Source organism: Ascaphus truei, chromosome 3 (assembly GCF_040206685.1).
Source record: "Ascaphus truei isolate aAscTru1 chromosome 3, aAscTru1.hap1, whole genome shotgun sequence".
NCBI lineage: Eukaryota > Metazoa > Chordata > Amphibia > Anura > Ascaphidae > Ascaphus > Ascaphus truei.
The window spans coordinates 313,809,878-313,831,698 of NC_134485.1; the positions used below are offsets into that span (position 1 = coordinate 313,809,878).

Consider the following 21,821-nt stretch of genomic DNA (forward strand, 5'->3'; position numbering starts at 1 on the left):
TGAAGGGGGGGTGGAGGGGAGGTGGAGGGGAGGAGAAGGGGGGGTTGAAGGGGGGGGGGGGGTGGAGGAGAGGTGAAGGGGGGGTGAAGGGGAGGTGGAGGGGGGTGAAGGGGGGGGTGGAGGGGAGTTGAAGGGGGGGTGGAGGGAGGTGAGGGGTGGGTGAGGGGAGGTGAGGGGTGGGTGAGGGGAGGTGAGGGGTGGGTGAGGGGAGGTGAAGGGGGGTGAGGGGAGGTGAAGGGAGGTGAGGGGAGGCGAAGGCTGCTCCCTCACCCGTCCAGCCGCTCACTCACCCGTCCGGCCGCTCACTCACCCGTCCGGCCGCTCCCTCAGCCGTCCGGCAGCTCCCACGTGGATCTGAGGCGGGAGGCAGCTTGTTGTGGCCGCTCCCCCGCTGTGTCCCGGGCGCTCGCTCCCCCGCTGACTGTAGCGGCGCCGGGGGGGGGGGGCTGAAAGCGCGGGAAACAGGGAGACACGGGGAGAGGAGGAGGTGTGCGCGGGTGTGGAGGCTGATGTTCGGGGAGGAAGAGGCGGAGGCTCCGGGACCGGCGGGTATGTGAGCCCCACCCCCCGGGTTATACATGCTGCTAATGTACACCCCCCCCTACTGTGTGTGTGTGTGTGTCTGTGTGTCTGTGTGTGTGTGTGTCCCTGTGTGTGTGTCCCTGTGTGTGTGTGTGTGTGTCCCTGTGTGTCCTTTGGCCCGTCACTCCGCCTCAGGCCAATGAGAGGTGTGCGGGGGCGGGCCAAGGGACCAATCAGATTTCCCCTAGGGACACCGGACATCCAGGCAGGCAGGCAGGCATACAGTGCTTTCACTAATATAGTATAAGATTCACAAATTGATAGATTTTTACCTCTGACATCTTAATATTCATGTATGTATACATAATCATTTAATCTTTTGAATATCATCTGGTGTGGAGTGAGATATCATCTGAGGGGCGCAGTTTTTCTTTGTTTATATATATATGGGGAGACCCATTAAGGTCGAAAAAGCTGTCTGTGGGTGGTTTTCTGGGTATGCACCTTAACCCTGGCTGTGCTCAAAGCTGTGACCATGCAGCAAGCTTTAGCCTATAGGGAACCATGTTAAAAATGGTTTTTGAGGCAAAAAGTGACACTGTGTGCTCATTTGCATGGCATTTCCCAGAATCCCTTGCTGCAGTGGAAGTGCTGTATGCTGGGTGATAATGGGGAAAGGCGGGGTTGCAGACCTGCCTAAGACATGCAAATGAGCATACAGTTGTATTTGCATATATATATATATATATATATATATATATATATATATATATATATATATATATATATATATATGTATATATATATATATATATGTATATATATATATATATATATATGTATATATATATATATATATATATATATATAAACAGAAGTAGTTTAGATCTGACCATCGTTTTTTCACACAGAGCAGGAAAATACAGCAAATTCCTCTTTTCTTTACTGTGTGACAACCAACATAATTATACATCCAGGTGATCTGAGCTCCGGCTGACCCCCATAGAACAGAAACATCGTCTATTCTGGGAGGCTAGCACTCCAGAATAGGGTAATACTCCATGCTCTGCAAGCCATGAGCTGGTCTCGCATCCTGTTATTGTCTTGTAGTGTGACGGAAATGCAGTAAGAGGAAATGGTTGCATCTTAAATATATGCTTTTATTCATTTTAAGAATCGAACAGTTCTCACCTAATGATAGATACAGAAAGATTTGTTTTCATCTTGGTTTGGAGTTATAACTCTTGCTCACTGTTTGACTAATTGCTTAAGATTAGTAATTTAAAATACACTGAAGTGCCTACAGTGTATATAGTGCTTTACAAAATGTGTGTGGGGAGTGGGAGTGTATACCAATGGCGTTTGTAGACGTAGAAATGTAAGAGTGTGTTGCATTACTATTAGTGTGTGTAGATACTATGTGGTCCCTATTGGTATATAGGGATACAATTACATTGTACATTAGTATGTGTAAGATACAGCTTTGTGTGCGTTCATATAGTGCAGTATGTATAAACATGGCCTTTAGCACTCATGGGAAGAGGGTTCTCTTCTGTCAGGTTAATGACTCATGAAACTGCGGCCTCGGTTTAGGCCACCGCAAAGTGTCCTGAATAGTTGCATTAATTTTTTATTCATGCAACCGTGTCTCTTTCGGTGTTCTAAGATTACCTTTGAGTATGGGCACCTTCAGATTGTTCATCTTATGGCCAGTCAGAGAAATGTTCGCCGACAGGACTGTCTCTTGCTCCGCGTGTGATGCTGTGACAATGCAGATTCATTCTCTTGTTTAGCTCCTATCCTGTCTCACCTATGTAGTAGCAGGCCCCATGGCATTTCATGCACATGATGAGGTACACCACATTGCTCGAGCAACAGGTGAACCTTCCTCTGATTTTGTAGTCCAGATTCCTGTGTAGTATTTGTATTGTGTCCGCTGTGTGGTACATTGCACAGATTTTGCATCTTACGTCCTGGCATGGTCTTGTCCCGCATTCAGTTGTATTGTTGAATACTTTACTCCTCACCATCATTTTCTTGAGATTATGAGGTTTTCTGTATGATAATAAGGGTGTTTCAGGGAAGACCTGTTGCAGTCTTGTATCTTCTTGGAGAATAGGTTGTAGTTCCCTGGCGATCTTGCGTAGGGCTTCTTGGTGTGGGTTATATGTGACCACCAAAGGTACCCTGTTGCTTGTCTCTTTCTGTCTGTATTCAGGGAGATCACTTCTTGGTAATCTGGTGGCTTTGTGGATTTGCTGGTCTACAATTCTGTGCTTATAGCCACGGTTTATGAAATTCGATCTCAAGGCTGTAATTCGCTGGCCTCTGTCTGTTGTGTCGGAGCATATCCGGTTGTATCGTATGGCTTGAGTGTAGATGGTTGCATGCTTCGTGTGTGTGGGGTGGAAGCTGTTGTCCCTCAAATAGTTGGCTCGGTCTGTAGGTTTGCGTTATACAGAGTTCTGTAGTTGGTTGTTCTTTATAGTGATGATGGCGTCTAGGAAATATACTTCGTCTGGGGAATGGGTGAGTTTAAGGTTGATGGTCGGGTGGAACGTATTGAAGTTCTCATGGAACTGTATGAGGTCCTGTTCACCAGAGGTCCAAATCAGGAGGATGTCATCGATGTACCAAAGGTATGTAAGGGGTTTCAAGTGACAGGTGGAAAGAAAATCACTTTCCAGTTTTGCGCAGAACAGATTGGCATACTGTGCCCATAGCAGTCCCGATTGTCTGGAGATATGTGTCATTTCCAAATATGAAGTAGTTATGGGTTAGAATAAATTTGATGCATTTAGTCACGGTCTCTGTGAGTGGATTCTGCTATCCCAGAAAGTATCTGCAGGCTGAAATCCCATCTTTGTGGGGGATGTTTGTGTAAAGTGATTCAGTAAAGGAGCAGTGGTCATAATGAACACCACAGACTACCTGCGGGAAGCGCACAGTCAACTCTCTGATGCTAAGTATTACACCAAACTGCAGGAGGATCCATCAAAAATATACATGAGAGAACTCAACAGGATCATTAAAACACTCTCGAACCACACAAGAGAACAAATTCTGGACCTGATATCAGCCAACCCAAAACCTGCAACATTCTACATGCTCCCTAAAATTCACAAAGAGGGTAACCGTGGGCGCCCTATTATCTCTGGATCTGGCACACTGACTGAGAACATTTCTGGCTGGGTGAAGAACACACCCAGCTATAGCCAGGATACCACCGATCTGCTAAACAAACTTAATGCCATTGGCCCCCTCCCAGCAACCATGGATGTAGAATCGGTTTTCATATACTGCATATACAAATATACTGCAAAACTGAAGTACATATACAGCTACAGATAGCAATATGAATACTAAGCATTTATATGCTTCCCCAGAGCCACAGCGAAAATATTCCTATCTGTTATAAAACCACAGCCCTCATTTGATCCCTGGCTTTCTTTTCTACTTATAACCTTATGTCCAAAGCATTTTTTAAATTCCCTTACTGCATTAGCCTCTACCACGTCTGTAGTGAGTGTATTCCATGAATCCACAACCCTTTCTGTAAAGAAGAACTTTCTCATATTTCCCCTTAGCCTGCCACGCTCCAGCTTCAGAGCATGGCCTCTTGGTCTACAGTAGCTCTTCTCTTCCTCTGATATATATACTTCCCTCATGTACTTTGTTGAAACACTTAATGTCTTTGAATGTTTCTATCATATTCCCCCTCACCCTCTTCTCCTCTAAACTGTGCATACTGAAGTCCTTTAATCTTTCCTGAAAAGTTTTGATGTAGATCATGCAACATTTTCGTAGCCCTTCTGATTTATTTATACCTTTCTGGAGATGTGGTCTCCAGAACTAAACACAGTACTCGAGGTGAGGCCTCAGCAATGATCTACAGTATAAAGTAGCATCACTATATCGCTCTTTCTGCTGCTAACACCTCTCTCAATACAACCTACCATCCTGCTGGCTCTCGCTATTGCTTAGTTACATTGCGCAACTACTTTTAAGTCTTCTGACATAATGACTCCCAGCTCTCTTTCCTTCCGTTCCCAAGGCTAGGTCCCTGGTGCCTGCTGCAGCGCACACTATGGCGTGCGCTTCAGGGACCAGAACTGCCCCTCAATGAGGCCGGGCCCACAACCTGCCTTTGCCGCAGCGTTGCGCGAGCAGATTTGTTTGAAGACAGGAAAACTGTGTTCAGGACTTGCAACGGAACACTTGCTATGCCCCCAGCTGTTCAGCCAATGAGGGCAAATCTGCTGGGTGACGTCAGGGCCGCTACCCCCGCCACGCCCCCTGTCTTTCCCCCTGCAGCTCACAGCAGACTGGGGATCACAGCTGCACGCGCCACAGCCTGGCAGGTGCACATGCAGCGCCGACACCAGGCCTCAGCCTTAGTAGTTGACATTATAGTGCCATTAATCCTGTATAAATCCTTCTATACTGTCATGCTTAGTATTACCTATACTAATTTTGCTATGTAGTCATGTTCTACATTGATGGAAAGGTCTTCACAGGTACATTCGAGGAACAATTGTTGCGTTTTTAAATTGCCTAGATGTGTATCACGAAATTTTGGGGAAACCACATTTTTTTCCCCCGTCTATCATGTTCTCTCTCACCTACAACATTTTTGCTGCTTGATCATGGTATACATTGAAGAAAACTTCTGAGAAAGTAATTTCCAGGAAAAATGTCATATGTTTGTCTTTCTGAAATTTGGATCACCAAAATGTGTGAAACCCCGTTTTTTGATCACTACCTCTTTGCCAAACGATTATGTCATACATCAATGGAAACTATTCACCGGATCAGTCCCGCAAAATTGCCAACACTTTACATTTCCAAAATTTGAACCCTGACATTTTGGAATAAATATATTATTTTCTTTCTGTCCGTTAGGCTGTCTACAACCTACACCTTTTTGCTATCATGTCTTGTTATACATTCATAAAAAACTGGTTGAGAATCATTTCCAGGAACATTCTCTGATGTTTGGATTTCCAAAACGTGGTCCCCATAATCTTGGGCAAACCATTTTTACAGGACAGCCTCTTTGCTACTTGGTCATATCATACATCAATGGAAAGCTCTTCCCAAATACCTTCCAGAAAAATTGTCAGATTTTCCCATGTCCAAAATGTGGATCGTGAAATATCAGAAGAATCAAAACCTTTTTGCTAGTCGGTCATTCCATAAATTGATGGCAAGCTCTTTAAAAGTACATTCTAGAAAAGTTGGAAGACTTTTGAATTCCCACAAATTGGCATTTTCTCAATCATGAAAAAATGTAATGATAATCTGTCCTCCTCTCTTATGAAATAGGGGGGAAAGGATCAGTATCGGCATGTCAGACTCCTGTCCTCTACACTTCACAGCTTTATCCACTGCCGGCTATAAATCACAGCAAAGCTTTCAATTTGAAGCAGGTAAATTCATCTCTATTACATTCTACATACTACAGGGCCTTCGTCTGAAATTCATGTCACTCGACTTATTTGTATTACTTCTCATGCATGTATGTACACTGTAGGCAGTGTACGTTTTATATAACCCTACAATGTGTGCACAGCAGCACGCAGGTTTACTACAAAATGTCTCCATTATTTGTACAACTTTGGAATCGCTGCTGCATTATTTCTCTTCTTCAGCCATAATTCCTAGAAAGAGCATTATAAATTGCTCAGTACTAATCGTCACTGTGCTTTTCAGACACATATTTACACACATTTTGAATTACACTACAAACAATAAATACTAGAGGCCGCTTTATAGCAAAAGCTAAGGGAAGTAACAGAAAAAAGGATGGATGAGAGACATTGTGGCACAGAAAGATAAAGTCTGTTCAATAGAGACTTAAAAAATATTTGTGCTCAGAAGAGAAAGAAACAGAGCTGCTGGTAGAAAAAAAAATGAAATATACATTGGTTGCAAAGAATGATGAAAAGTTGCATTGTTAATTTCTAATGGGCTTAAAAAGTAGCTTAGTTAAATGATAGAACACAGTCATTGAAGAAGGTGATCTGGTTCAAATGTCACAGTGTTATTTCTTCTTGTGATATTGGGCAACTCCCTTTATCTCCCCATGTCCCAGGCACCAGATATTACATTCAAGGCTATTGTGCCTGTATAGTTATATGTACAGCTGTGCACACATTATCTATAATATACAGTCAAATTAATTACAGATTAAAAACAAAGGAACTTGTGTGCACAACTTTCCAGCAGACATGTGGAGGAGTGTTTCTTGCCATTCAGGATATTTATCTACTGTAGGTGTTAGCAAGAAGTCATCTTGTCCCTGGTTTCCGAGTCTCAGTAAAGAACCTTTTTGAATTATGCTACGTCTTGTGACCATTTTAATTATGGAAAAAAGGAGAGTGGGAGAAGAAACAACACTTTTTTTTTTATCTTTTGCAACTGAATATACCATATGCCAATACCACGGATCCTAAGGATAAAATAAGGAAAGATGTAACTGATCCAGAAATCAAAGGAGCATTACCAAGGGCTGGAGAAAGCACAATGGGTGCATCCTTTATCCCAGAAAGAGGGGAAACCAGCCCTTACATGCCTGTGAAATCACAGACAGAGAAGGTGGCTGGTCGGTAAAATCTTGCACGCGTGGTTTTGCAGCGGGGAGACCTTTTAGTCTAATAACATGCAATGCTGTGCTATCTCATCTCATAATCATTTGTTTTTTCAGAGCATTAAATGTTACCTGGTACAACATGACAGGCTCTACTTCATATCCCAGCATCTCTGCAAACTCTTTAACGATCACAGTTTTGCCACATCCCTGAAAAAAAGGGAAAAATGGGATTTTTAGAAAACTTTTCATTCTGGTTCAAGAAAATGCACGGTTCATACAAACAAGAAAATGGAGGGGGAAAAACGGAGCACTGCTGAATACAAAAGCTGGAAATCTATCCAAAAAGTAAAAATTATTTATTTAACACATCAGGTAAGATAATGATGGAGACAAATCTCTATCGTGTTTCGCGCTTTGTCAAAGAGAACCTTACTAAACTGCTTTAGTTAAGCCAGTGGTGGAAGCAAAAGCTAGGTCCAGTTAGTAGATGCAGTTAGAGAAAGCACGCTGTATCATCTGCTGATGTATATGTAGTCAAAGGACCCCTCATCAGTCAAAACACTTGAGTAATCTTATCATTGCTCGTGTCAAGACACATTCACAAGAGTGTGATAGCCATGTTTGCATTCAAGTGAATGCCAGTAAAAATCTATCTTGCTTTCATAAATCTCCGCTGTAAGTGTTTAACCAATACAAGTGCAGTCATACTGTAGATGCAGAATGTGGTAACCACTGTACAATACAGTGAAAACTGGCAAACGTAGAATCATCCATTTTTAGGCAATTTTTTTAAAAAAGTATTTTATATACTAAAAGAACCACTCTGAATATTACAATACCCATTTCCACAGCATGCACTATACATATTGCTTTTCTTACGTTCTCATCTCTAACGGAGTAAGAAATACTGCTGCGATTTCAAGTCTGCAACAATTGTTACATAATTGAATGATAGTCTTCAAGACTATGCTATTTTCTTGTGGATACTTTTTAGAAGCTCAGACATTTTTCTTTAACACGGATAATGTCCCAAAATGTAAAACTACTGAAGGATTTGCAGCCACTACTCTTCACTGTAAGTGAAGTAGTGTCATTAAAGCAGCAAAGATGTGTGGCAGAGGCAAAGGAGCAGTTGGATACAGTTCAAAGACCGCAAAAAAACTGCTTCCAATTACAACAGGCACATTTGATGAAAACATATAGTATACAAAAAATATTCAGCAACAGAGAGTCAAGCAGGGTATTTGTTACACTCCATGTGTAGCTGTGCACATTACACAACTACAATTGCCCACAACCTCTGATCCTTCAGATCCCTGCTATGCATTTTGTCTGCCAATCTCCATGCTCTCTCTTCCCCATTGCGATAACATAGAAGAGAACTTCTTGGAAACAGGGAGGTGGGTGATAGTCTTACATGATAGGTAAACAAAGCTCGTAAATATTACAACTAACTGTAGTACAAGTGAACTGCAAAACAATGGACACACAAACAGTAAAAACAAGAGTGGGCTTACTTTTCCTCCAATTAGACACATATCTTTAACCATATGTGACTGCATCATCTCCGCAAGGAGCAGCTCATGGCTCTTGGTTTTTATGAACGGTGGTGAACCTGAATGTAAATTCAAAGGCCTGGTTCCTGCTTGGACCTGTGGAGAAATGACATCTAATCGTACAGTACATAACATTTTGTGCAAAATGTTATTGTATCAAAAGCAACTAAATGTGAAAGCTACGGTATGACACATTTACACTGTGAATAGACTTCATAAAGTCACCGCTTGAGCTTTCTGGTTCCCAAAACATCACCAAATGGATGACTGTACTGACCATGTACTGGTCTTCTTGTTACTCCCATAACCGATGTGGGGCATCAGGATCTGTCCTTTGAACCGCCTAGTATAAATGTTAGGAACAAGGAATCCCTGTTCATTAAGAGGATGCAATCTAAGTAAGCATAAAGAGAGAGTGTGAATGGCTCAAAGTCACAAAGAGTAGTGTCATTTGAAATGGGATCTCACTTCAAATTTTGTGTGTTACAGATAGGCTTATTAAATTAGACAACATCTAAATCCTACAATGGACCATTTCTTTCTTCAATACATCAATGTCAAAAAAATAAACAAATGTTCACTCTATAAGATTTTTTTAAAATACGGTCACCTCTATAAAAGATTCTTTGTCGCCAACTTGTATAGTCACTGCAGCTAGCACATTGTTGGTGTTGGCCTTATGTGCTGCTCCCACTTTTTGAATTCTCAGAGGGACAGAGGATCTTCCTGAGCTGGTGAGCTCAAATCTCTGTAATGGGTTCAGATACATTCATCACCAAATGTGGAAAAGAAATATATGGTCATCTGCATTTATAGACTTTATTATGCTAACCAAGTATGCTATTTTTAAAAATACAATAACAATAAAGGGGCTATAATAATACAACAATACAAATGGGTCAAGTGCATCAACAAAACGTAACATTGAGAGAAAGAGTTCCTGCCCTAAAGAGCTTGCAATCCAGTTGACATGTAGAGAGACGAACCGGGGAACAACATCTGCTGGTATTAATCAAACGCAGGTATTTTAGGGCTCTTCATTGCAGCATCACAAAGAGCAGAAGCTAGGCTAAATGTAAGATCTGAAGAATGTTACATTCTGTATTACAGAGATTAAACCCCAAAACAATATAATCAATCCAGAACCATCTGGGAATGCCCCTTCAATGATGATTGTGTTCCACTCCTCTCAGAGGGCAATAAGTGCCTGGTAAGTGTTTTCATATTACAGTACTTAGCTAACATTTATTACATAACTATTTGTCTAGATTTACATTTTATTTCACCACTTCGGTGATGCTGTGGCCCACAATGCCCATCTTTGTCCAAATGACTAATGAAGAAAAGAAATATCCCGAGAAGTTATAACTTTTTCAACACAGTAATTTGACAGACCTTGTGAGACTAACATGATAGTTTACGGACATCATGCTGACGCAGTCCATGTGCCACTTCAATGATAAGGCAACACTATGCCATTGTGATGAGGCTGAAGGTTTTCATGCAAAATAAAATACTGTTACTTTTTGTTTTTAAGTTATGTTTTCTGGAACATACTGTAGTACATGGTACTCTAATCTGTCAGTCATGATTGATCATTTGACTTTTAAAGTACATGAATATGTGTCTCGCAGGTACCCCAAGCCTGTTTAGCATCAAAAACACCCGACCCTAGATGTATGGGCTGCAGATATTCCGACAATGGTCATGCAAATCAGCACATTGTGGCTGTCAGTTTCTATTCTGGCTGGTGATTCCAAAAGCCTATCCCTGTGTGGCTGGAATCAAGCAGGAAGGCTTCCAGATAGCAAAGGCATCTCTGATTCTTAGGGGCTTTGTAAATATTTGGATCCGCACCTAATATCAGTGACCAAGTTGTACAGGGATACAATCACTGTTATGGGTAATGAAGAAGACTGAAGTGTCTCAGAAGTTGCAGGGATAGCAAATTGATAGGAAGCTAAAAGCCACACACCAAAATGTTTGTTTGCATGTTCTATTCCTGAGTCAGAATATCTGCAGATTCTATGTGAAGTGTCAGAGACTGAATAAAGGCTAGCGAACACCTATATGAGACATATGGATCAGTGAGTGTCAGAACGCTTATGTTTTTTCTTTTATGTACCTTGTTTATTACTTTAAATCATAAAAAAAAATGTATAGATCAATTGCTATGGTCCCACTGGGAAAGAGAGTGCTGTTCTTAACAAAAACAAGCACATTAACCAATACTGTGCCAGAGGGTCTACCTGCCACCTCTGTGGCCACGAACCCTCTGGCACTGCGGATCGCGTGACTGGTCTTCAGAGAGATCATGTGATTCCTTCCAGTTCAAAAGACGAAACCCAAAAGTGAAGATTCTGCCCCTTCAGGGTAGTTCACAATCAACGCTCCAGTCATGGACAGCGCTGGGAAAAAAAAACGGCCATGCCAAGAACCTCTGGGGTGACATTTTTTATGACGTACACTGTACGTCATTTGGGCATTGAAGGGGTTAAGGATTATTTAAGTTGCTGTAACAGATTCTCTTCCATTTGTGTCAATGTATTATGTTTAATGCAGTTTCAAATCTAGCCCAAAAGGCAAATACCAGGAAATATTAAATATCCAGAACTAATAAGTGAGGAAAGATTACTGCAGAGATCTCTATTATACAATGATGAAGCATGACTCATACCACAGGACTGAAAACCTTTCCAATGGGAGGCATCATTAACAAACCTCATACACAGTATTATATTCCTCTTAAATTCAATTTCCTTCCTACAGTATAACACAAAAACTGGAGGAATACACAAAGTACAGATATAATCTATATATGTGCTAAATATGTCAACAGAAATGTGGCACTGCACATTTTAAATGCATGCTTGTTTTGGCTTCCTATTATTTAAATCATGCAAATATATGTGTTAAAGGTTTTTCTGCGTGACGAGCCCAAGGATTAAGAGAACGCAAAAGAATGCCTGCAGTATTGCTCTGTCCTATACCAGCACAGGCTACGTGTCATGTTGAATACTAGGATCATCAGTCTGGCAAAAGCCTTGCAAAAGGACGTAGAAGAAGTGGAGTTATCATGGGAATAGTTGTTTTAGTTATTTTTTATTGAACATGCGCCACATCTTTGAAAAGGAATAATGTCAATAGAGCAAAATGAAGTCCGCTATGGGAAAACTGCTTTATATGAGTTTACTTTAAATAATCCATAGATATGAAATAATCAAATGAATGTGACACTTAACATTTCAGTGTTTTCCTGATATTACGTTTTCACTTTATAAAAGTATTGACTTTGAGGCAGTAATTCCCCTATATTTTATTTTTACCTATATTTGATGCAAACAGCGCTACTACGAACTGGGAACTCCCAAGTAACTTCACTTTTGAAACTCAACAGTATGGCTGCCTGGGTCAATAGAGAATTATTTTGCAGCTTTCTGGCCATCTTGTTTTTTTTGGGGTGGGGGGTGGTGGTATTACTGGCAAAAAAAATAAATAAGTTATACTGATTTGAGACCAGGAAAAGGGGAGTGGGGGGAGCCAGGAGCTTGAGGGAAGGTGGTTCAGAATAAATACGTGTAAATAATGAGCAGCACAGATTCTTGCCTTACTATGAGTTTATGGCTGAAATCATCCACTACCCGTTTGATACCCAGTGTAGGGATGTCCTGGTTTGCTTGTCTACCTTCACTGCAGGGTGCCTCTTGAGGGAGTGTTCGGATGTTCGGCGGCGGCCTGGCAGCACAGGGCGCCGCCATGTTGTTGCGCAATAGTAGGTGCGACGGTCAGAGCGGACAGAGTTCGCGCATGCGCAGTGCAAAGCGCGCGAACGGCTGGCCAATCACAGAGAGGCTTTGCAGTAAACTGCAACCCCCAGGAGCCTCAGCGAAGTCACCTGATGCCAGGGAGCGAATAGGACTGCAGGGATTGCTGACAGGCAGGAAAGGGAAGCATGGGGGGAGAGACCACGCTAGCCAGAGGGCACCGGAGGAGCAAGGGGAGAGGTTGTGTGTGTGTGTGCAGGGGGTCAGTGACCCACCTGCGTAGGCCAGATTCCCCCTCAGGCCCCAGTGTATTCCCTGAGTCACCATAAGCTTGTGTGCTCCAGGGACGCCCTATATAGGTAGCGACAACTAGTCACTTACTGCATAGACAGATAGGGACACAGTGTCGCAGAGCTGCGGTGGTGACAGTCGTTTGGGCCTAAGCTGCTGGACATCATCCACTCGTGGGAGACTGCTCTAGATCGGCGGATCCTTTTCGAAGTTTTTTGCCGGTCACCGCAGTGACTGGAAGGTATTTTATAAGTGCACCAACACCGGTACCAACAGGCGCTGATCCCGCCTTGGGGGAGGACTCTTTGGGGACACTGGGTTGAGTGACCAGAGAACTGCGCATATATATATATATATATATATATATATATATATATATATATATATATATATATACAGTGTTCGACAAACCTATACATTTGCTCGCCCCGGGCGAGTGGATTTAACCCCCGGGCGAGTAAATATTGGCCCAAGCAGCACACGTTTGGTACTAGGTGGCGAGTAGATTTTTTTGTGTGGCGAGTCAACCACTGTATATATATATATATATATATATATATATATATATATATATATATATATATATATACAGTGGTTGACAAATCACCAAAAAATCTACTCGCCACACAAAAAAATCTACTCGCCACCTAGTACCAAACGTGTGCTGCTTGGGCCAATATTTACTCGCCCGGGGGTTAAATCCACTCGCCCGGGGCGAGCAAATGTATAGGTTTGTCGAACACTGTATATATATATATATATATATATATATATATATATATATATATATATATATATATATATATATATATATATATATACATATACACACACATAATAGTGGACACGGTGTGGGGTGCACGCGGTGACGGGAAGTGACATTTCTCTATAGGAGAGTGGCCGAGCCGCTTGTAGACGTAATTGCATGTCAGTCAGTTCAATGCTATATCATATGTGTGTTATTACTTATGGTTATAAGATAAGGTTCTACTTATGCGTATCAGTAAACGGTTACCAAACTGAAGTGTGTTACTACTGTTCTTGCCTAGGGGAATCTCACTCATTTTGGATCCTGGGTAAGTGGAGGCGCTGCCAAAAGTATTATTATTATTATTGCCCCAGGCTCCCAGTTAGCGGAGGCCCAGATCTTGCTGAGCCAGGTGTGTACAGTACCAGTAGTCACTCTAGAGCAGCAGGAAAGAGGGCAACACCAGTAAAAGACATGGTTAGAATAAAACCCCTGTAATTAGAGACCCATACTGTACGTATATTCCTTATTTGGGAATTCAGCTCTAATAGAAATAGTGTTTTCCATTAGACCGCATGCAACAGCCTAACCCAATTACATACTCCCTGCAAAACCAATACTTACTTTTAGTGCATCCTCCACTGCAGTTCTGCCTTCTTTCCCCAGTAAAATATTGTAAGGATAGAGTCTTTGTATGATGCTTTGAGAGGACATCATAGGAAAAACATCCTAATGAAACAATTTTTGGAAAAGTCAGCTGCAAATTATAACATATAAACTATATATACATAAACAATAGAATACAGTCAAATTGGTTAAAACTGTTGCTCCCTCCAATAATAATAATAATAATTCTATTGGTCAACTTCACCTCAAAAAGTATATATGCTTGTCACAATATAATGGTGGGTTACAGATAATACACCGTACTTAAAGCAGCAGTCCAAGCTGCCATTTTATTTATTTCCCTTTAATATGTGCATTAATACAATCCACACAATGATAAGTAATTAGGTAAGTTGCCGGTGGACCAGGCAGTCAGTAGATACAATTGGTGCACTGCTGGAGAAAGGGCACGGCTCAACAAGGGGTGTTCCAGAGCAGGTTTCAGAAGTGGAAGGGGATGCGACTATGTAAATAGTTGCTATAGAAACAAAAAATGCTTGTTATACTATAATACATTAAAAATTTAATTCAGAGTTTTTAGTATTGTCCCATAGTACAGAACGGAGTATATTAAATAAAAACATGTAGGATATTGATTAAAAGGTTTGCAAAGCACTCGTGCAAAGAACTGCAAGTCTGAATTTGATCTAATTTGGCCCTGATCCTCAAAGTCCAACCATTACTTGTATAGCATATACAGATTAGCCATAATGATTTGATAAGGTTAAGAAATCTGTTACAGTAAAATACTCGCAAAAGTATTTTTAGACATACTCCAATGAAAAGTGTTAGTGAAATGTATAATGTTAACACACAGTATATAATAAACAAAATATCTATCCAAGCCTTACAGCTGCAGACAGCAGCATGAAACGTGTCATAGGCAGAGTCATTGAGTACATTTTAGTGCCCGGGAATTGAGGGGGTAGAATATGATGTGGATTACACCACATTCCTGTAATCTACTAATAATCCTATTACATAATATAGTTGCCGAAACCCGTCTAACATAAGGAATGTTTAGAGTTTATAGAACTTTGCACCTGGATAGTTAAATATATGATTTATTGCACACACCAGTTAAATAAAGATTTATATATTAGTTTTGCTTTCTTCTGATGTCATTAAGTATTGGTATTGTCACTAATTATAGTGCAGAGCAATCAGATCTTTGCCAAGCTTAGCGATATGGATTGTACAGGCAGGGAGCGAGCAGGGACAACTGTCCCCGGCCCAGTGGCTGTGGGCAGCCCCGCCAGCGGTTGGGCTCAACATCTGTGTCCGGCTGACGGACCCCAACTCTCCCCTCCTTCAGCAGGCCTCTCCTGCTGCTGAGGGGGGGAGAGTTGGGGGGCGGGGTGGCCACCGTCAACTGATGGCCAACCCAGAGGAGAAAAAAAAATTCCCTTACTTGGCGGTGTGCTGCGGCGCTGGCAGTGTCCCCCGACATCCTGATGCAACTCCCTCTCCAACTGCTACGTGGCGGCACGTTGCCACGGCAATGCCGTGTAGCATCATGATGTCACGTAGCGCCCCATTGCGGCGTCATATGACGCAGCACAGCCATGTTCAGTGCTGTTGGAGGGGGAATTGCAGAAGAATACCGGAGAATGCTGGAGACGCGCCCGCCGCAGCAACGCCGCCACCCGGAGATTGACGGGCTAAACCCGTAGCCCAAATGAAAGTACCTGAAACCTGGAGTCTCCCGGTCAAACCCAGAGAGGTGGGAACCCTGGTGGGGGGGGGGGGGGGGGGGAGGGAAGAGAAAGAGGTGGGTGGGGGTGAGAAAGAGGTGGGTGGGGGTGAGAAAGAGAAAGAGGTGGGTGGGGGGAGAGAGAAAGAGGTGGGTGGGGGGAGAGAGAAAGAGGTGGGTGGGGGGGAGGAGAAAGAGGTGGGGGGAAGGAAAAAGAGGTGGGGGGAAGGAAAAAGAGGTGGGGGGAAGGAAAAAGAGGTGGGAGGGAGGTGGTAGGGGGGAGAAAGAGGTGGTAGGAGGGGAGAAAGTGGTGGTAGGGGGGGAGAAAGAGGTGCAGGGGGGAGAAAGAGGTGATGGGCGGAGTAAGAGGTGGTGGGGGGAGAAAGAGGTGGGGGGAGAAAGAGGTGGGGGAAGAAAGAGGTGGGGGAAGAAAGAGGTGGGAGAAAGAGTTGGGGGGCAAGAGGGGGGGAGAAAGAGGTGGGGGGAAAAGGGGGAGAAAGAGGTAGGGGAAGAGGTGGGGGCAAGAGGGGGGAGAAAGAGGTGGGGGGAAGAGGGGGGAGAAAGAGGGGGACACAAAGGTCGGGAGAAGAGAGGGAGACAGAGGTGGGGGCAAAAGGGGGTGGTGGGAGAGGGAGAGTGGTGGGGGCAGGAGAGGGAGAGTAGTGGGGGCGGGAGAGGGAGAGAGGTGGAGAGGGAGAGAGGTAGGGGCGGCAAAGGTAGAGAGGTGGGGGCAGCAGAGGGAGGATCTTGCAAGGCTGCTGAAACTGGGGGGAGGGCAGTGGAAACTCTAGTCCTGGACCCTGGGAAAGTGGTCTGCGGCCCTGTGTATAGATGTAGCTAGACTTAACTTCCCAGGAGTCACCGCAAAGAAATCTATGTGCCGTGGCGTAGCAGCGTTATTGACCAACTTTCTTGGCCGACCAGGGAAGGTGAGCTGCAGTAAACTGCAGTTATGAAGACAATGTCAGGCTGCACCTGCAAAATGGATCTCCAAATATTGTCAGAGTGAGTGACATCACATTTCTTATAAACGGTCATTTGTCTTCTAGAAAACTTGCAATACAGTGCACTCTTATTTCATGGGACATCTTTCATTCTTGTGTAAACGACAGTGGCTAAACAATGAAAGGCCACTTGGCACTGCGTAATATAGGCAAACATCCCGGGTGGACTATTCTTCAAAGGATTAAGACCCAGCTCGTCTCATTGTGTGATTAATGGCACAACAATGACTTTTAATTGTGCACCCTTGACAAACATGGTGATATTATAAAAGGTCCATGTCAACCAGAAATAACTCCACATTTGTAGCAACCGTAATATAACCATGTGGTGGTATTATAGATTTGAATTAGTCAAACAAAATTGTACTCACAAATATACATTACCATATGTCTGGACATTGGTCGCTCCCCATTTCATTTCAACAAATCTGGGAGAATCCCTTATAAACAGTACTTAACAATACTAACATTTTATATTTTGGATACTTGTGAGAGTTCACAAAACAGATCAGGAGGTGATGAACAATCCCCCAAATTGCTAACCCTTATTATCTATGGGGTTACCGTCAGAATTTAAAATCGTATAATATCAAAATATAGTACTTAATGCATATAATCAAAATAAAAACATTAACAAGAAAAGAGACCGAAAGAGATAGAAAGTAGAAAGGAAGGCAGATCAAAAGAAACCTATATCTACAACACACATACAAGCAACTATAAACGCAAACACACACATATTTTCAGAGAGTCAGCAACACAAACACATGGGAATTATTGCTACTTAGGGGTAAATGTATATAAATGTAAATAAGGGAGAAAATAACCACATAACAAATTAATGAGTGTCCAGATGCAGTGCATGTGAAGTTAAAGCTAGAAAACAAACAGTTGTGTAGTGAATGTCGATTCAAAGATTTTTTTTTAAATAACTTGCTGCTAAATCACTAAATCAACCATAAAACATCTCAACTTTTCTACCAGATACAATAATAATGTATGTAACGTGCATAATAATATCACATAAACACCATATAAAGCTGATGCTATATCTGCATTAACACTAAGGGCTGTAATATACAGCATGCGGCCGTGCGTTCCTATGCGAACGCGCGTGCCGCATGCTTTTCCTGTATATAGTGCCGGGAGCTGCAGGTAATGTATATGTGTGTATGAATGTGTGAGTATATATGTGTGTATGTATGTGTGAGTATATGTGTGTGAGTATATGTGTGTGCATGGGTTGTGTGAGTGAAAGTAAGTCCTAGATAAGATTTTTTAAAGAAAAAAAACTTTGATAAATTTTTTTTTTTACTTCTGCAATTATTTACACACGCACCCGCACCCGCACCGTGCCTAAGAAAGGTACAGGGTTTGGTTTCCCCAAACAAGTTTTTAGATGACACAGATGGGAATTTATACTGTACAAGTATATTTTTGATATTTCACCATAGAAATCATTTATGGTCATGCCCTTTATGGTCTATATGGACAGCTGTTTCATTCTGTTTATTTTGTATGAATATGACTCTGTATGCAAATACTCATCCACAATCGCCAGGAAAACTACAACATTTACCAAAATTCCAATGGCTGCTGGCAAGTTGTCTGCTGGGAAATCCGGAAGACCCAGAGTAGAAGATTCTAGTGAACAGAGAGTAGTAGCAAAGGATAAGAGCTGAGAAATCCTGAAACAAAGGGAGAGAAAATAACAATACATATGACCAAGTTAAATCATACAGTACCTGCGGTAAATGATAATTATCCTATGTCACACAAAGATTGGTTAGAAAATTATTTTGTCTCTGGTATTCTAAAAAACAAATTCCAATGCAGAACTATATGAAATAGATATTGTCATTGCACATTATTTTGATTATGGATCTGGATATTTACTATCTGTTGTGTGTAAAAATATAGAACAAAACTATTTAACCCACATATTAAGGATTATATATAGTACGATCACACCATTACCACATAACTACAATTTATTTTTCTATCTAACAGTTTTTATTTTTGCACGTTTTGGTGAAGGAAGACTGACAAAACACAGTATTTTGAGTACATTTTAATTTATGACTATCAAAGGAAAACTATTATTTATAAGGTTAAAAATGTGGGCCCGTCTCCAATATAGTCAAATTGGGTAATGCAAAGTTAACAATGCATCAAACTCTTTCAACTGTGTTACTATACCTCGCAATTTATTGACTAGAGACCTTATAGAGTATTCTGTAAGCTATAAGCTTGTATTTCAATGTGTGGGTGTTTTGCACCACCAAAAGTGGAAGGCTACCATTGCTGTGTTTTGCAAGTACACAGAGAGATCAGCATTACCTTTCTGCAGGAACATTTGATCCCACTGAATACAGTATCTGCAGCTGATCCTGTTTGGATATAAAACATTACGATGACTAACCATTTCAGTACATCTGTTTCATTTCTTCAGCATTTGAGCAAACAGCTTCGAGCTATTGGGGGGTATCCTTCCTTCAATCCTTATCAAGCATAGTAATTAACTAGCTAGAAGCACTGAATAGTCGTTAAAGGTCATGGTCTTGCATCCATGAAGTAAGGTGTCATATTTCATACAGAAAATGAAACAAAAGCCTTTCCCCTTCAAATATACCCGATGCTCAACATATCTCACCTTGAAAGGAAGGTAGTAAATATCCCTGGCTTGAAATCTGGAGCGAAGTGGTGGATCTAGTGGATTACCAGAATATTTGGGTACTGGCAGCCCCAGAGCAATTACGCGGAAATCTTCACTGACACGCACAATCTTCCATGCATCCAGCTCATTCCTACTATGCTCCTAGTAAGACAAACAGAAATAAACACATAGAACGCAACTCAAAGCACCTACAGTAGCACTTACACAAAGAGCACATTTACTGTAAGGTTATAAACGAGACCAAACGCAAGGAAAGATACAATGCAGGATGGGGCGGTACTGTAGCTACTAAATGCCGGACAGGTTGTGGTTCATTAATTAAATGCCTGGATAAACAGGTGAAATAAAGTTGTTATTATTATTATAAGATACATTTGACTAAACTGTATTTCACATCCAAACAAACACAGTTATTAGCCCATTCATTGCAAATAAACTTGATAGGTTACTATTGAACTTCTGCAGTGCATAGAACTCCCCTTTTAATTTCTCAGCAGTGAAGTCTAGACATATTTCCTCATTCTCCCCATACCGGGAACTGTTAAAATCTCCTTCCCATTAATGGTAAATTCTCTTTGGAACATCAAGAAGCGTGCCGCACGTTTGTCACAATTCATTTATGAGATTTTATAGCAGAGAAAATTAATGCATTAATGCAAGCCTACTTTTTGCTAACACTTCTGTAATCTGTTACCATGGAGACTGCTCATGGCTAGCAGCGTAAGCCCTGAATACTGACAATTAATGTTTAAAGTCATTATTTTTTAATCTCCTGCAAATAGGCCTGAATTCCAGTGGTTTTTTTTGAAGTGGTCGAAATGTGCTTGCAAACATAGCAAGCGTGAGACCAGCTGGCAACCAAGAGGCTCTAACACATACTAAAAGTAAGACCGATTACCCAAACGTGTGACCCCCACGTAATGCAATACCCGCAGGAAAATATACCTCATATACTTGAACCACAATGTTCATAAGCAGCCTCAAATCACTGTTTCTAGTGTAGCCATGTCTGGCTTGGCTACTAATCTGCCCTCCCTGACACACAAGCCCTGGTAACAGTGCAGGTAGTGACAGGACCAATCCAGGGGTTTCCCCACCAGCAGCAGCTTCCTTGAGTGACAGGGGAGGAGGTGGGCTAAGGCCTGTGTTCTGCCCAATAAGAGGCTCAGACCTTGGACCTTCCTCCTCAATACTTAAGGGTCTGCAACACTACATTTAGTGAGTTGTCTCTCCCCTTGAGAGAGACTGGTATCACACAGAGGTGTACAGGGCTCTGGCATCAGCTGTCCCCTCCTCTTGGGGAGTGGGGGTGAATACCATACCTCTGGCTCTAATAGGGAGTCAGGGAAGAGCAAGGACCATCGTTGGTGCCCTAGTCCAGTGGTGTGAGTACAGGGACCACCCTGAGGCCGATTGAACTGTGAATGCAGATGCTGTTTGTATGTTGTATGTGCAGAGGAAGAATAAAGAGTGTTCCTGTTAAAATATACTCCTGCCTTGAGAGTGCAATCTATCCTGGGGAGTAGAGAGAGTTCTCCTGCAGGGATTGCCTTCACTTTCCTGGAGCCTGCAAGAGATGGAGGGAGAATGAACCAGCTAATACCCCAGAAGCCTGTCCTGATGTCCCCACTACCACCGGCGGACCCCTCAGTATCCTGTAAGCCAGCAGGTACCAGCACTGCACACCTGGTAGCAGGGAAAATTTCCCAGAGGGTGGGGGAAACACCACTACTCTAGCATTCACAAATGGGCTTATTTAAAGCGGCAATCTCACCTTTTTCTTTTGTAACTGACAGGATTTATAGATATAGCAGGGTCCCCCGCTTACCTCCGCTACAGCGGGGGAACGTGCAGAGTGTGCAGCAGATGCCGGAAGCATCAGAGCAGGGCGTCGCCATCTTGGGTTGCGTTGCACATGCGCGGCATCTCGCGCATGCGCAGTACAGGTGTGCGAGGCGAAATGGCTAGAGTAGGCTCCGTGGGGAACTACAAGCCCCATAATGCATAGGGGCGAGGAACACATGGCGCGAATCAGCCAATAGGGCTGCAGCTTCCCCTGCAAGGGGAAAATAAATACTTTTCGCGTAGTTGCTGCCACGCCAGTCTACGGAGGGAGCTGAAGCTGAGAGGTAAAGTCCAGGGAGCTGTGCTTCTTTGGACTAGGCCTAGCTTGACGTCTTAGTCCCCAGGTAGGCCCTGAGACCCACTAGATTGTGGTTGCTGCAGGGACAGGCCCTTAGATAGGGACACTGCCCCTGTAGGTTGTAGTGAGGGACACAGCAGGACACAATGGCATCCTGGCTCTTGT

General features: G+C 42.6%; 1 protein-coding gene across 2 annotated transcripts in view; it reads right to left on the bottom strand.

Moving 5' to 3' along the window:
* Window positions 1-21,821, bottom strand: part of VWA8 (von Willebrand factor A domain containing 8) — a 348,614-nt gene that overhangs the window by 277,680 nt on the left and 49,113 nt on the right. For both annotated transcript variants that reach the window (XM_075591071.1, XM_075591073.1), the window contains exons 6-12: window positions 19,490-19,654; window positions 19,177-19,226; window positions 18,416-18,524; window positions 14,098-14,202; window positions 9,281-9,418; window positions 8,632-8,766; window positions 7,244-7,321 (exon numbers count right to left, since the gene is read on the bottom strand). In XM_075591071.1, the coding sequence (XP_075447186.1) occupies window positions 7,244-7,321; window positions 8,632-8,766; window positions 9,281-9,418; window positions 14,098-14,202; window positions 18,416-18,524; window positions 19,177-19,226; window positions 19,490-19,654 (780 nt within the window). The remainder of the gene's footprint in view (window positions 1-7,243; window positions 7,322-8,631; window positions 8,767-9,280; window positions 9,419-14,097; window positions 14,203-18,415; window positions 18,525-19,176; window positions 19,227-19,489; window positions 19,655-21,821) is intronic.